The sequence below is a fragment of the Lytechinus pictus genome, unplaced genomic scaffold, assembly GCF_037042905.1.
Source record: "Lytechinus pictus isolate F3 Inbred unplaced genomic scaffold, Lp3.0 scaffold_38, whole genome shotgun sequence".
Taxonomy (NCBI): domain Eukaryota; kingdom Metazoa; phylum Echinodermata; class Echinoidea; order Temnopleuroida; family Toxopneustidae; genus Lytechinus; species Lytechinus pictus.
The window spans coordinates 196,689-217,675 of NW_026974158.1; the positions used below are offsets into that span (position 1 = coordinate 196,689).

The following is a 20,987-nucleotide window of genomic DNA, read 5'->3' on the forward strand; positions in this document are numbered from 1 at the left end:
CTCTCTTCTCTTGCTTGTTGTTCTCTATCCTTAATGAAATCCAACAAGTCTTTACCCACTAATCCTAACTCTTTACCTAAGTTAATCAATTTTTCATCAATATAATCCATTATGAAAACTTAACCAGGCAGGACTATTGTATCAAAAGGTTAAAATTCTATCTGAGAAAATAACTTCTTCCAAACACGCGCGCAAAGTTACGCAAAATGATTACTTACCAAAGAATCAAGAACACTTTAACCGACTTGGAAGACTTGCATCCGATTTCCGAATCACCAAATCAACCAAATCACAACTATTCCTATTATTGAAGAGAATACAAAACATTCAAAGAGAAGTAGCATTAACGATCAAAACGGTAAATAATATTCACATGAAATTACATTCTATGGAGTATCCTGCTTTGACTTGATAATATCTAATATATCCCATTATACAAAGCAAAAATAATGTCCAAGAACAATCTATGAATATTCTTAGGTAGAAAAATTCCAAATTTGTACTTCACAAAATTAGAATATCTATTTCACTTTTGGTAATAAAGAAGTATAAGAGGAAACCTAATTCTGCGAGAGGTCCCGGGTTCGACTCCCGGACAAGCCCCCAAAAATGTCACACCTGAATAAATTCAAATGGACATAACTTGTGTCGAATGGTGACTCTCTCAACTCACTACTGTAAAACTAAATAAATGACCATGGAAGACAATTATTATTTAGTTCAACAAATAAAATATGTTTAGTTTTATTACTCGTTTTCCGGCTTCAACTTCCAACATTTAAATTCAATCTTCTGGTTTTGGTGGACCAGAATAAACAGAAGATAAACAATAATAACAAAAATATATTCAACTCGAAGGAAGTTACACAATAGTATATATATGGTTACAAAACAATGCTTTAAGTCTCTGGAGGGTATAAATAAAATAACCCACTTTAATCAACTGTTGCTTCCTGCTAAAAATTCATGAGGAGTAACGAATGAGTAAAACGAGCGATGATAAACGACCATCATCAGATCTTGTCAGCGAGGGTGCTGTCCGTTCTTGGTGGGTGCCCTCTAATAAACCTTTACTCCTACTCTTGACTGGTCTGGTCAATGGCTGAAAATGAGCTGCCAGACTTCTTTACTTCTGAAGAACCACTGGGTGAACTCCCAGGTAGATGAAGAAGAACCCATCTACAATTAAACTGTTTCCAAAACTTAAAAAGTCTACGGAATACATATAGGACAATAACCATTACATAATAGGTTATCTATATTCAAGGAAACATCATTTCCCTAGCTTAATTCAAGTATTCAAGTATAATCTAGAATGACATAATTCGGTCATTGAAAAGAAAGCATCATCATTTCTCTTAAATCTAACATTTCATACAAAGAAATTCCATGACATGAGAAACACTTTCCATAATCCATTAATGCTTAGGAAAAGCAAAGTTTCTTATATATTTTAAGAATATACTTTTAAGACCTTTCAATATTTCAACAGATGGAATTCTTGTTGACATATAATAATCTTTTAATGAAAAAATATAGTTAGCATCTTTCACATCTCACATTTTAGAGGTTTTCTTTGACCTTTTGTTATTCTCAATGAATAATAAAAATCCAAGACATAAATGAGACCAAAAAAAACAACTAAACTTACAGTTTGACTGGGATGACTAAATGCAGGAAATCAGGAACAGGCCTCCATGTTGGTTTAGTGAATCTTGACTCTGGAATATAGTTTTATTGCAGCGCAAGTGTTTGGCTTAAAACTCTAACTCTCCATTTCCAATCACCCAACTGGACCCAAGGACCAATAGGTCCTGCCTGTGTGAAAGCTGTGCAGATAGTGAGGTACTCCTGCTAAAACAGGCAACCCACCCAGTTCAAAAATGCTGAGTATGTTAATTACAATTAAGTGCGATGGAGCCTAACCACTGAGCCTAACTACTCAATATTCACTCCAGAGCACTATTGTGCATTACATAATACAAAGGATTAAGAATACACTTGAGGGGGAAGGTTGAATCTCTAACACAGAGCTTCTCTCTGCTAGTACGGACTGAGTCAGGACGGGTACCTAAAGATTCGATGCCCTGTAGAATCATGTCAGTGATGGAGTGGTTGGGGAGGTTAAAATGGCGGCCAACTGGAGTGTCCAGCTTTGCTGTGTTGACGGTGGATCTGTGCCCGTAGAATCGTTTATTGAGTGTGGTCTTGGTTTCAGGTTATTAACAGAATATTAATACTTATCCACGTTCACTGATCTGACATGAGCTATGACCTTTTACCATAACATTAAATTATTATCATCTATTCTCATCGCATTTCTGATATCTTATAACCGTTATATGCATGTTTATCCTGATTGATAATTTCATTAATTGGTCTAAAAAATAAATGAAATCCTTAATCTTTTTTTAAATATTTTAATTGAAATGACCCCCGATTGACCTTTTGCCTTCGCCTTGTAACCAGAAAGTCGGTCATAGATGTACTGATGGCCTTCTTGAATACCATTAAATGAGAGTTAAATATTAACATTGCATACTTTTTATTTGGGTAATTAGGTGCCTTGTGAAAAGTTTGTGAGCGTCTTTTCCGTTATATTCCGACAATTAAGCTTTAGCACAAGCATCTTATTTTATTTTGAAAATATACCGTTAAGATATTGACTTTCTAATAGTAAATGTCCAGGGACGGGTAATTATTTTGTTGTCTTTCCTTTTCCTTAAAAAACCCTGATAAACAAACGATTTAAAATAACATTTTTTTGTTCATCGCGAGCAAAGAACATTGAACTATTCACTGTATTATCCACAGCGATAAAGTTCATTCGAAGTGCGTTTTTGAACAGTGTTTTGGAATAGAATTAGAAACGTTGTATGCGTATTATATCAAAATTCACATGATTTTTTTTATTAATGCATTATCATTTTTTCCCGTTTAAAATTTGACAAGCAAGCAAAAAAAAAGATAAAAAAAAGATAAAGGTCTTTACTTGGGTATGAACGACATACTTCCTTTAAAGAGATTGGCAGTGACTCTCAAAAGGGGAGTACACTCGTGTATAAACGACATATTTAGAGTAAAAAACCCGGCATAATTTCTGATAAGTCGCGAGCAAACGAAAGTGTTGACATTTACACCTGAAAATATGACATTATGATAGAATGTTCCATTATGTTTTATTTCATCTCTTGTATCCCTTGTATTACTTGTTCATGTCGTGTTTGTCTGCCCCAGCCAAGCGCCCGTCCATCTTTTCCACAGTGATAATGTCTTTAACAACAAATCAAACTATATTGGGAATAACGCGCATGAACAGAAATGATATGAACATAATTCCTTTAAAATCTGCCCTTACCCTTCACACATTGGTCGTTTACTTGTGTAAACCTTAAAAGGGAACGTCTGTTTACATGCAAGCGCAGCGAGTGAAATGCACATGACAATTGTATCACAAATTACAATTATGTATATGTATGTTTTTGTATTACACATGATAATGTTTATGTCGTTATATCTTATTATGTCATGTAGCAGTTTGACATTATTTTGTAACGCAACTCATATTCGTAACACTGTTTCTCCTCTCATAATTTTTTTCTTCTCTCTTTCTTTCTGTCTTTTCTGTCTATCTATTTCCTCAATTTTGTACTTCTTTAATTGTTTTCCTTCTCCGTATACTCCTCTGCTTTATCCCCTCATTGTAAAGGTTTTCCCACTATGGTCGCCTCGGTTATTTGTCATTGTAATGTAAATAGTTATCATGCAATTTAATGAATTCGCAAGCATTACCATTTTTTCGAACGTGGGTTCATTATCTCTGTAAAACATTCTTTAAATGAATTACATGATTTTTTTAAAGAGCAATCAATTTAAGAAATGGGCATTCAAAGTAAATTTTAACATGTAAATTCATTTTATTTGCAACATATTTTTCAAATGTGTTATTTATTTGTTAAGTATAGGCGCATGAGAATTATGAAATTATGAAATTAAGAAACAGAAATGGCATGGCGTGGCAGCTGTTTAGTCAAACGAATTCTTGTTTAAGCAAACATGCTATATATACATGTGCATTTAATTTAAGATTTTAAAAGACAATTTACTAAAAAAATGTTTGACTAAGTTCGGTGATATCATTGTATGGCCCTACTTTACCTGTCAGTAATATTTTAAATAGTGTTATATATATAAGAATGATACCGGACTATGATGGCATAGAGACACCCCCTCCTAAAACCGCCATGCTTGACATACAGAGTCTCACCCATGAAAATGAGTAAAGCGGAAAATTTGCCAGGGACATGTCAGTGGCGGATCGTCTTTTGGGAGGTGTTTTTTTTTGTGCCATGCAAAGAGAATTAGGGAACCTTATTTTTGCTTGTCAACTTTTTCCTAGAGGTTTCTTGTACAAATGCCCACCCCCTCATCCCATTTGGAAATCCTGGATCCGCCCCTGTGAAATGTAGTAAATTTGAAAAGAAGAAAAACAAAAGAAAGTAAACAGTAATTAAATTGCCAACACAGTCAGCATTGTCGGGTGAAAAGAAAGAATATAGTATTGCCCTTAACACCTTTGTAAACGAAATGCAAAACCCTTCGCGAAAGATGCAATATAAATCATACCTGGATCCCAAAATGATGGCATTTAAATCTATACATTGAAACGCTACTGTGACAATAATATAAATACATTAAATGCAAGTGTTTTTTATGGAAAAAAACTAAGAGCATCGTTGAAATTCAAATTTGAGCTACACATAGACCTATATCTAATTTAGCCACATTTAACAACACTTTTAATCTTATTATGTTAAAAAATATGAAGACAGGTAGATTTCTTTTATACACAATTTAATGTTCTCATGGTAAGGTATCATGAAAATTCAGTTTCGCATAAGAATATTGCAATATGTGAGAAAAAAAAATCTTGGAGTAGACCTAACCCTTTTTGCAACAAATCTCTTCTTAGTAGAGCGGATTAGCTCCAAAAATCACAACAATTGTGCAAATTTTGACTAAAGCATGAAACTTTCACAAGTATTAGTATATGCCGTAAGATTTATTTTAAAGGTGGGAGGTAAATTTTAAAATGCCATTTTCGGCCGTTGCCATGGCAACGGATTAATTTCTCAAAAATGACATACATTCCCATGTAAATGGTAAATAAACATGACATAGATGACCAAAATGATAATTTTCAAGTTCCCAATTGAATATATATAAAATTTAGAAACATTCAAAATTAACAAGATAGTTCCAATTTGTCCGTTGCCATGGCAACGGCTTGTTTTTCCCCAGAAAAATAAAAAACTGATTAAAAAAACGTTGTAGAATAGGATTTATCTTTAATTTCCCCTAATTTTACAGTGTTAAACAACGATATTTTGGTTGCTCAATGTATAAACTACATCTCAAGCCATTGCCATGGCAACCAAATAACATCTAATTTACAAAAATAACATGGTAAACTAGACAATGGACAGGTGGAAAATACAACTGGAAATGACTTAATCTGTATGCTTAAGTTTTGACCCCCTCATTTGAACAAAAAAATACAGAATGTGTTCTGCAGGAGTTCTTTATAAAGATAAAACATTATGTTGCCTTGGTAATGCTTGAATTAAATAAAAAAAACGAATGTTGCAAAGATCCCGTTGCCATGGCAACAGTTTATTTCCCTCTAGAAAGGTAAAAATATTGATAAAATTATAGAATACATGTATGATTATCATTCCATTTTCAATATTTTTAAGGAACTAATCAAAATATGATTGTGACTACATTTATAAATATAACATCTTAAGCCATTGCCATGGCAACCAGATAACATCTAATTTAAAAAACAACAGCAGGGATGACAAGGTTATGGATAGGTGAAAAGTACAATGAAAATTAACTTATGTAAATGCATAAGGTTTGACCTACTCAATTAATTTAGGGGAAATAATACAGAGAGTGTTCTGCATGAACTAATTGGAATGATACAGATTGACGTTGCCTTGGTAATACTTGAATTCAACGATAAATATCAATGTTGCAAATTGCCTGTTGCCATAGCAACGGATCATTTAGTACCAGTTTTTATTAAAAAAGGACTATAGAATCTGTTTTTTCTTGCATTTCCCCCAATCTTAGTGTGTTAAACATAGATATGTTTGATGCAAATTGTTTAAATAAAATCTAAAGCTATTGCCATGGCAACCAAATAATATCTAATTCACAAAAAAATAATAATTTGGATGACAAGATCATGGACAGGTGGAAAATACAAATATAACTCAATATGCGAAAGGTTTGGCTAGTCATTTAATTTTAAACAAAAAATTCACTAAGTATTCTGTATGAGTTCATTAGAATAATAAATTGATGTTGCCTTGGTAATTCTTGAATTAAATGATAAATATTAATAATTCAAATGTTCTGTTGCCATGGCAACAGCTCATTTCCCCCAGAAAAGTATCAGCAGCTTTGATAAATAAAAACATGATAAAATCTGATTTTTCTTTCATTTCCCTTAAGTTAAGGGTGTTAGAAAATATATGTTTGCGGTTAATATGTAGATAACATCTTCAGCCATTGCCTTGGCAACCAATCAAGATGTAATTTATAAATACCAAAAAAGATTACTGTTGAAATGATAATGGTCAGGTGGGATGTAAAATAAAGGTTTACTTTTAAAAGCTACATAATGTTTGACCAGTCATTAAAGGGGAATGAAACCTTTGGAACAAGTAGGCTTGTGTCGAAACAGAAAAATCAAAGAATAAGAACAAAGAAAGTTTGAGAAAAATCAGACAAATAATAAGAAAGTTATGAGCATTTGAATATTGCAATCTCTAATGCTATGGAGATCCTCCCATTGGCAACGCTACAAGGATGTGTGATGTCACACATGAACAACTTTCCCTTTGATGGACCCTGAAAATGTGTCTTTTTGCTTTTTCGTATGGTGATACAAACTCTTTATCCATGATGTATTCTATAAAAATCTGTATTACATGCCCTCCTATAGAAAGAATACATGTTCTACTGATAGATGTAATAAAAGAGGCAATTTAAGTGAAATATATACTAAAGTAATGGGGAGAGTTGTTCAAGAGTGACATCACACATCTTTGTCGCATTGCCAATGTGAGGATCTCCATAGCATTAGTGATCGCAATATTCAAAAGCTCATAACTTTCTCATTATTTGTCCGATTTTTCTCAAACTTTCATTGATCTGTTTCTTAGATTTTTCTGTTTTCACACAAGCTATCTTGTTCTAAAGGTTTCATTCTCCTTTAAGTTTTGAACAAAAATTACAGTAAGTGTTCTGCATGAGTACAATAGCATGATAAAAACTGATGCTGCCTTGGTAATGGTTGAATTTAATATCATTTTTTTGCAAATGTGTAACGGATCGTTTTCCCCCAGAAAATACCATCTTTGATAAAAAAAATACCTAGTAGAATCTTATTTTTCATTCATTTCCACTAAGGTTAGGGTGTCAAACATACACGTACATGTTTGTTGTTAAATGTATAAATAACATTTTAAGGCGTTGAAATGGCAATAACATAACATTTCATTTACAAAAAAACATAGCTGACAAGATAATGGACCGAAGGAAAATACAATAAAATTAACTGAATATGCGTAAGGTTTGACCTACTCTTTTAATTTTGAACAAAAGTTACATTAAGTGTTATGCATGATTTCATTAGGATGACAAAAATTACTTTTGTTTTGGTAATGCTTGAACATAATGATGAATATCAATGTTACAAATGGCTCCAGAAAAGTACAAATTTTGATAAAAATATGTGTATTTATTTCCTTTTCCCTTATAGGAGGTTGCTGAACATAAATATGCTACATGATAAGCACCATCTTATTTCATTATACATGGCATCGAAATAAGACCTACAAAAATCACATCAGACTTTTTTGGGCTCAACTAAATTCCCGAAACTCTAATTTTGATGCTGGACAATTACGTTCAAAGTATTCGCAGGCGGCCATTTTGAAGAAAGCGTGTTTTAAAGCTGTTCATCATATCAATATCTAAGGGGATTATAGGGGTTGATGAATCAAAATCTTAAGTCTATTTGAGGAGTAGACATGGTCTTGATATCCTAATCAAGGTAAATACAGTAAATCAACTTTTACATGGAGATCATGAAATCATGAAATCCTTCCTTGTTCGACTGTTTTAGCATACTTGGCTTGAAATATGATAGCAAAGCACTATTAGGCATCATCTGCCAGGATACACCTTTTAATTCCTGCATACAAATGTCAGAAAATCGTTACTTTGTGAAAATTCCCATAATTTCTTTAAAAATTCATGAAAATTGCCGAAAATTAAAAAAAAATTCCCACAAAAGTCACGTTTATTCCCATGGAAAGTTTCCATCAAGAAAATTCCCGGGAATTTGCAACCCGTCCCCCCCCCCCCCCTCCCAAAAAAGAAAAAAAAATCATTATCAAGAAAGAATACAGAGAAAGTGAAAGAGAGATGGATAAAATATGATTATTTTACGAATAATATACCAAAAAGGAAAAATTTGGAAATTTTTGCTCTGTCGCTGGCTCGGTGAGAACATTTTAAAGTAAATTTTGCTTGATATGTCATATCTGGCCCCCTCAAAATTGCACTGCTGATTTTGAAGAAGAAAATTTTGTAATACTGTGATAATTTTTAAAGTAACATATGAATCTATTCAACGCCAAGTGTAATCTATTCACTGGTTATTTTACATGAAAAGTAGACTCGTCAAATAAAATAAAAAATACCTTTACTGGTTGAAAGGTTAAAAATAATTTAAGCAAGGGTATTCCAGGATGGTGCCCTCAGTGGGTGCCATAGGCTAAAAATTCACAATTCATCCATTACTTGATAAAATGGCTTTAATTTGGTTTCTATTCATTGGTTTTAAGGATCAAGTAGTACATTGGACCAAGTTACAGGGAAAGCCAGTGGTCTGGAATGTCCAAAAATCCAAGATGGCTTCAAAAACTTGAATCTAAAATGGTTGCTTATACCTAAAGCGGACATAGCTCATTTCATATTGGCCTGGAGGATAATATTTTGGTGTCTAAATCATTGGTTTCAAGAGTAAATCATTGGTTTCAAGAGTCTAACAATATTAGTACAAGTTACAATGACAGTCAGGTGTATTCGAAAATCCAATATGGCTTCCAAAAACTATTCTAAAATGGCTGCTGATACTTAAAAGTGGAATAACTCCTTTTATATTCACCTGTGAGATATGATTTTGGTGTCTAAACCATAGTTTCAAAAGTGAAATAATAAATTAGGACATATTTTGTTCAATATCTGTCTGGGGAATATGATTTTGATGTCTAAACCATCATCATAAAACCATGGTTTAATGCATTAGAACAAGTTACAAGGACAACCAATGGACTGGTATGTTAAAAAATCCAAGATGGCCTCCAAAATGGGGTCTAAATTGATTGTTGTTACTTCGAAATGGACATATAATTCATTAATAATGCACATTGGGGGTATGATTTTGGTGTCTACACTAGTGTTTCAGGGGTCAACTAATACTGTACATTGTGTCAAGTTGAATGGACAGTCAGGTGTTAATATTGTGTCCAAAAATTCAAAGATTGTTTGAAAAATGGGGGTTTTAATGTTACTTAAAAGTGGACATAGTACATTAAAAAATACTCCTGGGGATGTTATTTTGGTGTCTACATTAGAATTTCAAGGATCAAATGATACGTTGGGACTGGTTACAATGATGTATAGATGTCCATTTTGCCTGAAAATCCAAGATGGCATCAATGAATGGGTTAAAAAATGACGACTGTTACGTTGAAGTGGATATGATATCCACTTGTGAGAATCTACCTTGGATTTTGGACAAAATTGAAAACTAACCATCCTTGTTACTTGTCCTAATGTAATAGTGGACCCTTCATACCACAGTGTAGACACCAAAGATGTTTCTCACAGGTTGTATGAACTCTGATAATTTTTGAGTGATAGAAGTCATTTTAGATTCCATTTTGATCACCCTCTTGGATTTTTAGGCAATTTGGACAACTGGATATCATTGTAACAAGTCTAAACGTATTTTTCGAAACCTTAAACCAAAGTTTGAACACCAAAATCATTTTTCCTTGGTTGACTTTCAATGAACTTTGTCAATTTTTAAGCAACAGACTCCAATTAAACCCCGATTGTTTGAAGCCATCTTAGATGTTTAGACATATTGGATTACTCACTGTCCTTGTAACTTGTTCCATGTCATGATGTATTTACTGACTTTTAAAACCATGGTTTAGATATCAAAATAATATGCCCTTGGCAGATATTACACGAAATATGTCAATTCTTTAGTAACAGGGCTATTCTATAATCCATTTTTTGAAGCCACCTTGGATTTTTGACATACTTGACCACTGAGTGTTCTTGTAACTTGTCCTAATGTATAGTTTGACACATTTCACCATGGCATAAACTTATTCCAGGCTATTAAACAATCTACGTTTTTTTAATGCATCAACAACAATTTTAGACTCTATTTTCAAAGCCATCTTGGATTTTTTTAAATATACTGGACAACTGACTGTCCGTGTAACTTGTCATAGTGTATTACTTGACCATTGAAACCATGGTCTAGACACCAAATCATATATCCCAGACGGATATGAAATAAGCTATGTCCATTTATATATCAACAGCCATTTCAAACTCCATTTTTGGAAGCTGTCTCAGGGTCTTGGACACATCAGACCACTGGCTGTCCTTGTAACTAGTCACAATATACTACTTCACCCTTAAAACCATTGCATAGAAACCACATTAAGCCACTGGAATTAGATGTAATTTGGTTGTCATGGCAATGGCATAAGTTATTTGTATATCAACAGCAAACATAATGCTTTGCACTCTAAAATTAGGGGAAATTTATGACAAAATGCAGATTCTAAACTGTTTTTCTATCAAATTTGGTACTTTATTCGGGAAAAAAGGAGTCATTGCCATGGCAACGGGCTATATGTAACAGTGATATTTATCATTAAGTTCAAGCATTACCAAGGCAACCTCAAATTTTATCATTCTAATGAACTAATGCGAACCACTGTAATCTTTGTTCAAAATTAATTGACTGGGTCAAACCTTGAGTTAATGGATTGCATTTTCCACCTGTCCATTATCATGTCAACCATGTTATTTTTTTCAAATTAGATGTTATTTGGTTGCCATGACAATAGCTTAAGCTATAATTTGAATGTTAACAGGAAACATATCCATTCTTACCCTAAAATTAGGGGAAATGAAAGGAAAAAATCAGATTGTACAGATTTTCTGATCAAAACTGTTACTTTTCTTGGGGAAATGAGTAGTTGCTATGGCAACAGGTCATTTGCAACGTTGATGTTTATCGAATTCAATTATTACCAAGGCAACTTCAATGTTTATCATTCTAAGAATGATAAATAGTTCATGTAGAACACTCATTGTATTGTTTCCCCTAGATTAATTGAGGTCAATCCTGATGCATACAGTGATGCACATCAAGTGAATTTTCATTGTATTTTTCACCTGTCCATATCCTTGTCATCCATGTTGTTTTTTTAATTAGATGTTATCTGGTTGCCATGGCAATGGCTTAAGATGTTATATTTATAAATTTAGTCACATATATATCTCGATTAGTACCTTAAAATTATTGAAAATGGAAAGATGATCATACATGTCTAAATTCTAATTCAATATTTTTACCTTTCTAGAGGGAAATAAGCTGTTGCCATGGCAACGAGCCCTTTGTAACATTTTAAAAAGAATTTAATCCAAGTGTTACCAAGGCAACATAAGTTCATATCTTTTTAAAGAACTCCTGCAGAACATTTTAAGTACTTTTTGTTCAAATGAGGGGGTCAAAAGTTAAGCATACAGATTAAGTCAATTCTAATTGTATTTTCCACCTGTCCATTGTGTTGTCAACCATGTTATTTTTTTTTTCAAATTAGATTAATTTGGTTGCCATGACAATGGCTTCAGATATTGTTTGTATGTTAACAGCAAACATATCAATTCTTACCATTAAATTAGGGGAAATGAAAGAAAAATCAGAGTCCAAAGTCCTTTTTCTAATCAAAACTAGAACTTTTTTGCGTAAATGAGCCGTTGCTATGGCAACAGGTCATTTGCAACATTGATATTTATCGTTGAATTCAAGTGTTACTAAGGTAACATCAATGTTTATCATTCTAATTAGTTCATGAAGAACACTCACTGTATACTGTTTCCCCTAAATTAATTGAGTAGGTCAAAACTTATGCATAAAAGTTATTTTCATTGGATTTTTCACCTATCCATAACCCTGTCATCCCTGTCATTGATTTTTTTTAATTAGATGTTATTTGGTTGCCATGGCAATGGCTTAAGATGTTATATTTATAAATGCAGTCACAAACATATATTTTTATTAGTTCCTTAAAAATATTGAAAATGGAATGATGATCGTATTCTACATTTTTATCAATATTTTTACCTTTCTAGAGGGAAATATGCTGTTGCCATGGCAACGGGATCTTTGCAACATTTGTTTTTAAAATTTAATTCAAGCATTACCAAGGCAACATAATGTTTTATCTTTATAAAGAACTCCTGCAGAACACTTTCTGTATTTTTTTGTTCAAATGAGGGGGTCAAAACTTAAGCATACAGATTAAGTCATTTCCAGTTGTATTTTCCACCTGTCCATTGTCTTGTTAACCATTTAATTTGTGTAAATTGATGTTATTTGGTTGCCATGGCAACGGCTTGAGATGTAGTTTATACATTGAGCAACCAAAATATCATTGTTCAACACTGTAAAATTAGGGAAAATTAAAGATAAATCCTATTCTACAACGTTTTTTTAATCAGTTTTTTTATTTTTCTGGGGAAAAACAAGTCGTTGCCATGGCAACGGACCAATTGGAACTATCTTGTTAATTTTGAATGTTTCTAAATTTTATATATATTCATTTGGGAGCTTAAAAATTATCATTTTGGTCATCTATATCATGTTTATTTACCATTTACATGGGAATGTATGTCATTTTTGAGAAATTAATCCGTTGCCATGGCAACGGCCGAAAATGGCATTTTAAAATTTACCTCCCATCTTTAAAATAAATCTTAGGGCATATACTTATACTTGTGAAAGTTTCATGCTTTAGTCAAAATTTGCACAATTGTTCGGCTAATCCGCTCTACTATCTGAATAACTCATTTGTCAAAAAGGGTTAGGTCCATTTTCCACAAATTTTATTGTTTTCTGTCTCTAAACCTCTAAATTGTTAGTCTCTCTGATGATACCAAAGAAAATTTGAAATTCAAATGAAAACGTGAATAAAAGTGGCTTAGAAAAAATCACTTTTTTAATCAATAGATTCATTTGAGTTTGCTTGCAAAAGGGTTAGGTTCCCTTAATGGCAATTTTTTTTTAATGTATAGAAAAAAAATAAGACAGGTAGATTTCTTTTATACCAAATTTGATGTAGTACATCATGACAATTTAGTTTCTCATAAGAATATTGCAATAAGTGAGAGAATAAAAAACATGTTTTTTTTCTCGGAATGGTCCAAAGTGGACCTAACCCCTTTTGCAACTAAACTCTTCATGTATGGCCCACAAAAATAAATTATTGTCAGTTAAGTATTTACCCATTACTTCTAACTGATTCGAGCTAGAAACGTGCTGGAGTTCTTCCGCAGATGACCAAATAACATTATTGTTCCAAAAAATCACAAGCTTCCGATTTGAAATTTCTGAGAAGCTCGTCCATAGATATGCACATGTACGGGTTAGGAGCGGACACACGTCCGAGTGCGCGCGCCCGCACAAGCTAGTATCCCATAATCCTTTGCGTGTACCATGACAACGCAACGCCAATATTTCGATAATCAACGATAATATCAAAACAATCCTTTAAAACGTTATTTTGGACCTTTGGTGCTATTCAGAGTTCGTAGTTTTGCTTTTATAGTACGATTGCACAGAAATGTATTTTTGTTCTGATCCCACAAGCAAAAGGAATTTTGATGTGAGAAATATGAAAAGGAATTCCCTTTCCTCCGAGTGGGGACAGATTAAGAAAAGGCTGGATGGTGGAGGTACTTATGAGATGAGGAATATTGAGTGAGCGAAAGAGAAAACGTAAACAAAAATTATGATAAAGATGGTGGTGATTGACAATGATAAGAACGGGGATCGAGAAAAGGAGGATCAAAGAAAAGGAAAAGAGGTAGATTGAGGTGGTCGAATAAGAAGGATGAATAATTACAAAGATATGGAAGCACAAGGTAACGGATGAGAACGAGAATAGAAGGGTAAGAAAGAACAATAGAAGGATCAGGCAAAATTAAGAAAATAAAGAGAGAGAAAGAAAAGATAGGAAGAAGTGACTGAGGGGTAGGGGGTGACAGGATGGGGAAATAAAAATAAGAGACGGAAAATAAAAACGAGAGAAGGAGAAAAGAGATAGAAAAAGGGCGAGATCCAGGCTTTTTCGTAGGATGGGGGCATCCCGCTTACGGAATATGTTCAATGGAATCAAATCGAATATGTCACTTTGAACATATTTAAATAATTCATAATTATAAAACACAGACGTATCGTTGTGTCGTTCATGCGCTCCTAAGATTTGCATGATTATTAAAACAATACATGTCATTACTTTCTTATTTACACCTGATTTTGATGAAAATTTCAGGTTTATACTTGTTTGATTTCCTTATATCTTTCTCTCGTTTCTACGTTTCTGTTTGGGGATTTTAGGGGATGGTCGAGCAAGAGTTGAACCTTTCGCTGATACTCTTATTCCCGTCTTTTGTCATGTTTGTTTTCAGCCCTAACATCAATAACGATTTATTGTAAACATGGAGAGTGCCTTCCTACTTTGCTTCTCTCTTGTATTGTTGTTACACTGTTAAAAAAATGAGTGTTTTTTAACGGAAAAAGTCCGGCAGCAAAATTTCCGGACTTTTTTTCCCGTAAATTTACAGAAAGTGGTAATTTATGAAAAATTTCTGTAAAATATACAAGATTCCGTAAATGACAATTCTTGAAAATACGGACTTTATTTACGGAAACTTTACAGAAAATTTACATAAATTAACATGATTCCGTATAAATAATTAACGGAAAAAAAAATTTGTCCAGAAATTTTGCTACCGGAATTAATTTTTTTTGTCTGTAATTTTACGAATTCCTTTTCCGTAAAATTACTGTACTTTTACAAAATTCCCATGTAAAATACAGATTTTATTTACAGAAATTTTACAGAAAATTTACGTGAATTAACATGATTCCGTATAAATAATTAACAGGAAAAAAAAAATTGTTCGGAAATTTAGCTGCCGGATTTTTTTTTTTTCATTCGTAACTTTACTGATTCCTATTCCGTAAAATTACCGTACTTTTACAAAATTCCCATGTAAAATACGGATTTTATTTACGAAATTTTACTGAAAATTTATGTTAACTAACATGACTCCGTATAAATTATTAATGGATGAATTTTTTCCCATTATTTATACGAAAATTAACAAGATCCCGTATAAATAATTAACGGGGAAAAAATTCGTCCGGAAATTTTGCTGCAGGAATTTTTTTTTAATCCGTAATTTTACGAATTCCTTTTTCGTAAAAATACCGTACTTTTACAAAATTACCATGTAAATTTACACATTTCCGTAAAAAAACAAGTTTACAAAATTCATAAATTTTTAAAAGATATTTTTTAATCAGTAGATACCTAACAATAGGAACGCTGATTTGCTATTTAAACATGTACTCCCAAATTGTATGAATGCATTCACTTAAGGCCTGAACAAAAATTGTGTTGCCCTTTTCTGACCTGGACAAATCGGGCCAGCTTTTTTCAATAATTGTTTTTCATACTATGTTTACTATTTTTAGAATAAAACATGGCAGAAGCGATTGTGTCTCGCCCACTCATGAAAATAACCAAAAATATCGTGATTTGCGAGGGCACACAACATAATTGTATTGAAACTTCATTGTGAAATGACTGGGATAGAATAACACTTGTCATAAGAGCCTTGCACATAAACTTTTATGTTGACCTGAAAATGACCTTTGACCTTACCATGTGACCTCCGACTGCAGCATAACATGCAGGTCGCCTAAGTACATCTACCATCCAAGTTTGGTTGAAAAGTGACTTACGGTTGCGGAGTTAGGTGTCATAAGAGAGTCTTGCATGTAAACTTTAACGTTGACCTGAAACTGACCTTTGACCTTACCATGTGACCTCCGACTGCAGCATAACATGCAGGTCCCCCAAGTACAACTACCATCCAAGTTTAGTTGAAATGTGACTTACGATTACGGAGATGTGTGTCAAAATTTTTGTGACGGACAACGTTTGGATCCCTTAGTCTCGCCTTCACCTCTTGTGGGCGAGACAAAAATGAAAATCCATATACCCACTATCTCCAAGTAGCCACTCAGAACCATCAGCTCTTGCCTCTAGCTGCTCCTTCAGTGTGCACTCCGGGAAAATACGGGAATCATGTGTGCTGCCAGGCCATCTGGCAACGATGATTGTTATTTTCCCAGCCTGATCACAAACAACCTAGCAGAAGAAAAAAGAGGAATATCACATCTTACATTCATAACTGTCTCTATATCGTTTTTGGCACTTAATTTTCAATTTTCTTTGGGACATCCAATGGGAGCACACAACAATTGAGTTTTGCAGGTTTATCACATATTTGGAATTCAATTTTAACATGCATGCACATTAAAATTATTGGTGTGCTTTCCATGTTAGGTTGATTTATCCAACAATCACCCCACCCATCTACTGCTTACATTGCTCAGTACTTGCAAAAAATAAATAGATAAAAATGCATATAAAAAAAATATGCTACAGAATTAACTAATCATTGTAAACATTGCCCAATCAAAAAAGAATCGAATAATTACTATAAATGAAACTGAAGTGATAGGAAATCATAGGAAAGAAAATTAATGTAACATTCCTTTTTTGCCAAACTTTATACAAAATAGTACATTGCTCTAGTTATAGTAATTTAAGTGGCTTTCACATTTGCTTGTATTAGCAATTGCAATCATTTGACCACAACATATGTTGCACACAATCACAAAGGTTGCAAGCAGTCTCAGCACTAATTGTGAAAAGGGCCTAAGAAAGGGTATACTTAATCTAACCTGTACATTGATCGAGTATCTATTCTTCCTGTTGAGGAAGTATATTGCCTGATCCCCATCAGGGCTCCTGATGTTGACATGTGTCCCATCAATTGCACCTATCACTCCTGGAAATCTACAATACTGGTAGAACTGTCGCTGAGTTGCATCAACTTCTTCTCTTGTCGAAGGAAACCTCATATATTGCCTCTTCCTTGTTGCTATAGCTTCCGACGCATCTTTGATGATTCGACACATTGATGACTGTGATATTGTTGCCTCATCACCATGCATCTTTTGAAATGATCCTGTAAAATCAAACAAACCATATGGTTGATAGGTCATTGTTTCGAGGTAAGTTCAAAACATATCATTGAAGCACATGCAGATGATACTTCTGATTACAAAAAAGTTAAGCACATATTTCATAAAAATATTCATCTTTTACAAATATCAGACCATTTTCTGCAATTCATATTAACAAGTGGAAGGCCTTTTGCAGTGTCGCCATCATTAGGTGATTCGATATAGCAGCAGTACTGACTTCAAAAACAGCTATTGAATAATGTTTATTTTCTGCCCCGTGCTTTTATGACTTTTTACCTTGATGTTTTTGCACATCTATTGATAAAAGTTCGAAAAATTTGGTACGGTACCCCCAAAGTGTACCACTATATAACATGGCGCGCAACATACATCGTATTTTCCATACATATTACACATAGTATATGTCTATGTGTGATAATTCACATGAACATGATTCAAATAAAAAAACATTTCTAAATATTCATTTGGAACTTATGATAATCATGTGGAAACCAACTCGCATATCTAATGAGCTGTGACCTTTGACCTGCGAACTCCGAATTCGAACTGAGCCTGTATTTTGGTGTCCTATACCTTCACACCATTTTTTTTTTTCCATTACATATTTTGTTACTTATTGCGCGAAAACCAAGTGGGGGGGGGGGGAGGGGCGGACGGACAGGGGCAATGCATGACCATCCAGGTGCCATTTTGTAAATTTCAAGTCCATTTGCATACTATTCCTAAACCCGTCCTTACTCTCTTATTCTGCATGCTACACACTTCTAACAATTTGCTGTAGATTGTTTAAGAGTTGCTCTTTATATAAAAATATGACTTGCCCTTCAAAATGCCGTCTTCATGCCCTAAATTCAAATCCGAAATAGTCTACATTAAAACATATTCATATTTATTGAAATGCAAAGTAGGAAAATCGTAAAATGGCCGTAACTTCCTTGTTTTTATTCATTTTGGTCTGATATTTTTCAGGGTTTGCTAATGGTAACATGCCTCCTTATTCATCTGTTTTTACGCATCAGTGACCATTACCTTTAGAAATAGCGCCCTCTATTGCAAAGTGGGAAAATAGAAAAATGGCCATCACTTACTTGTTTTCATTTCATTCAGTTTCATATTTTCAGGGTTGACTTATGATAGTCCAAAATTCAACTGTTTTTCTTTTTTTTACACATCAATGACCATTATCTTTAAAAAATAGCGCCCTCTATTGCAAACTAAAGAAATATTAAAATGGCCATAAGTTCCTTGTTTTCATTTATTTCGGTCTCTAATTTGCAGGGTATGCTTATGGCACCATCCCTTATAATCCATATGTTTTTTTTACACACATCAGTGATCATTACCTTTAAGAAAAAGCGCTCTCTATTAAAAAGTTGGAAAACAGTAAAATGGCCATCACTTCCTTGTTTCCATTTATATTGGTATCACTTTTTTAGGGTTTCCTAATGGCATCATCCGTCATATGCCAAATGTCTTTTTTACGCATCAGTGACCATTGCCTATAGAGATAGCGCCCTCTTAATATTTTGAAAATGTATATCCTCAGGAGTTTTCTCTTTATCTCCTTATGTTTCTTGCCCTCCATAAAATCACAGGCGTCAATGCATGCACATTGTTCTGATCAGTGGCGTACCGTGGGTCACGGCATTGGGGGGGCACCAGCAAAACATTTGAGTCGCTCAGTGAGCGCGCAAAGCGCGCTCAATTACCAGCTATAGGCCTATTGACCTTATATAGAGACATTTTAAGGACTGTGCCATTAAACGGATATGTAATGTATCTCATTGATCAAATGATGCGAGCGCGAAGCGCGAGCTGAAAATTTTTGAAATTCATACCTAAAAAGGGTCAAAATAAGCTATTTAAACAAAAAAAAAAATACGTATCTGTCTCGCTAAACAAACAATGCGAGCGCGAAGCGCGAGCTGAAATTTTTGTATTTATTGACCCCAAACAGAGACAGTTTAAGGATTATCTTTTAGAAATCAAATAAGAGAATACATATCTCACCATACTCATCTAATTTGAGTGCCAAGCGCTTGCTGATTTTGTTAGAAAACATGAAACACCTTTTGTAGTCATTGTAATCATGATTAGAATACGCATCTAACTAATCAAATATTGCAAGCGCAAAGCGCGAGCTAAAAATTTAGGAAATTCAGACCTGAAGAGAAGCATTCTAAGGCTTGTTTGTAGGAATTTATGAAGACCATACGTACTTCACGTACAAAATGATGCGAGCGCGAAGCGCGAGCTGAAAATTTTTGTGTATATTGACCCCAAACAGGGACATTTTAAGGACTATTTCTTTTTTTTAATCCATTAAGAGTATACATATCTCACCATAGTCATCCAATGCGAGTGCCAAGCGATTGCTGATTTTGTTAGAATCACATTCAAACACATGAAGAGCTTTTTGTAGTCATAGTAATCATGATTATCATACGCATCTCAGTAGCGCAAAGTGCGAGCTGAAAATATAGGAAATTCAGATCTGAAGAGGGGCATTCTAAGGCTTGTTTGTAGGAATCTACTATGACCATACGTATTTCACTAAACAAATGATGCGAGCGCGAAGCGCGAGCTGAAAATTTTTGATATTTACATTAGAAAAAGAGACATTTTAAGGACCGATTTCAGGGAATTCATGAAGAGCAGACAAATCTCATCAATCCACTAATTCGAACGTAAGCACGAACACGAACAAGGATTTTTTTTATAAACAGACCTTAAAATGGGGCTATCACTTTAAGTAGTCATGTAAAGAAGCATATGTCACTACATAAAACAATAATAACTTGAAGTGCGATGATATATATTTGGTGCATATTGACTTGAAAACAGGACGTTTTAGTACAACATGATTGTACATGTATATCTCGTTAAACAGACAATGCTAGTACCAGGAATAATGAACAAATAGGCCCTGAGCACATTATGTTTCATAAAGTAATGAAAAAAAAATTCTTATGTAATATAACACAACATATAATATAATATAACATTATAATGTACAATAAATTCTTCTCCCTCTTTTTCTCCCTTTTCTCCCGTTTTTTTTTTTTTTTTTGCCAGCCGATTGGGGGGGGGGGGGCACGTGCCCCCCCCCATGCCCCCCCCCCCGTAGTTACGCCACTGGTTCTGATACGATTGCAGTTCTAGTTGTGTGTGTGTATGTTCATCTCGAGTTGTTATCTATGTGCCAAATTTCATAGCTTTTCATCGCAACACAGCCAATATTCAGGGGGGGGGGGGCGGGGGTGATCTGCCAATTTAGTGTTAATTACGAATTTATAACTCTAACCTGACATAACAGTTCTAACAACGAGAAACAGCAGAGCTTCACTCCTGCTGTGGTACTTTTGGGATTTTTAAGTTTGCAATTCATAGGTACCCCTGATAGCAGACACGGTCGTGATGACGTCATTTTCTGGTCAAAAACTGGTAAAACTCGTCATAAGTTATT

The 20,987-nt window shown here is 33.9% G+C and overlaps 1 protein-coding gene across 1 annotated transcript; it reads right to left on the reverse strand.

Moving 5' to 3' along the window:
- Nucleotides 1-560: 560 nt before the first annotated feature.
- Nucleotides 561-20,470, reverse strand: LOC135158121 (putative nuclease HARBI1). Its single transcript, XM_064115417.1, has 3 exons — nucleotides 17,216-20,470; nucleotides 1,652-16,616; nucleotides 561-1,179 (listed from the first exon to the last, which is right to left on the reverse strand). The coding sequence occupies exons 1-2, from the start codon at nucleotides 17,537-17,539 to the stop codon at nucleotides 16,428-16,430; spliced, it is 513 nt and encodes a 170-aa protein (XP_063971487.1). The 5' UTR covers nucleotides 17,540-20,470; the 3' UTR covers nucleotides 561-1,179; nucleotides 1,652-16,427.
- Between the last annotated feature and the right edge of the window lie 517 nt (nucleotides 20,471-20,987).

Coding starts and splice junctions, on each gene's coding strand:
- LOC135158121 (XM_064115417.1), bottom strand. CDS start 17,539: ATGACCTATCAACCATATGGTTTGTTTGATTTTACAGGATCATTTCAA. Junction 16,617..17,215: donor GATACTCGATCAATGTACAG/GTTAGATTAAGT, acceptor TTCTTCTGCTAG/GTTGTTTGTGATCAGGCTGG.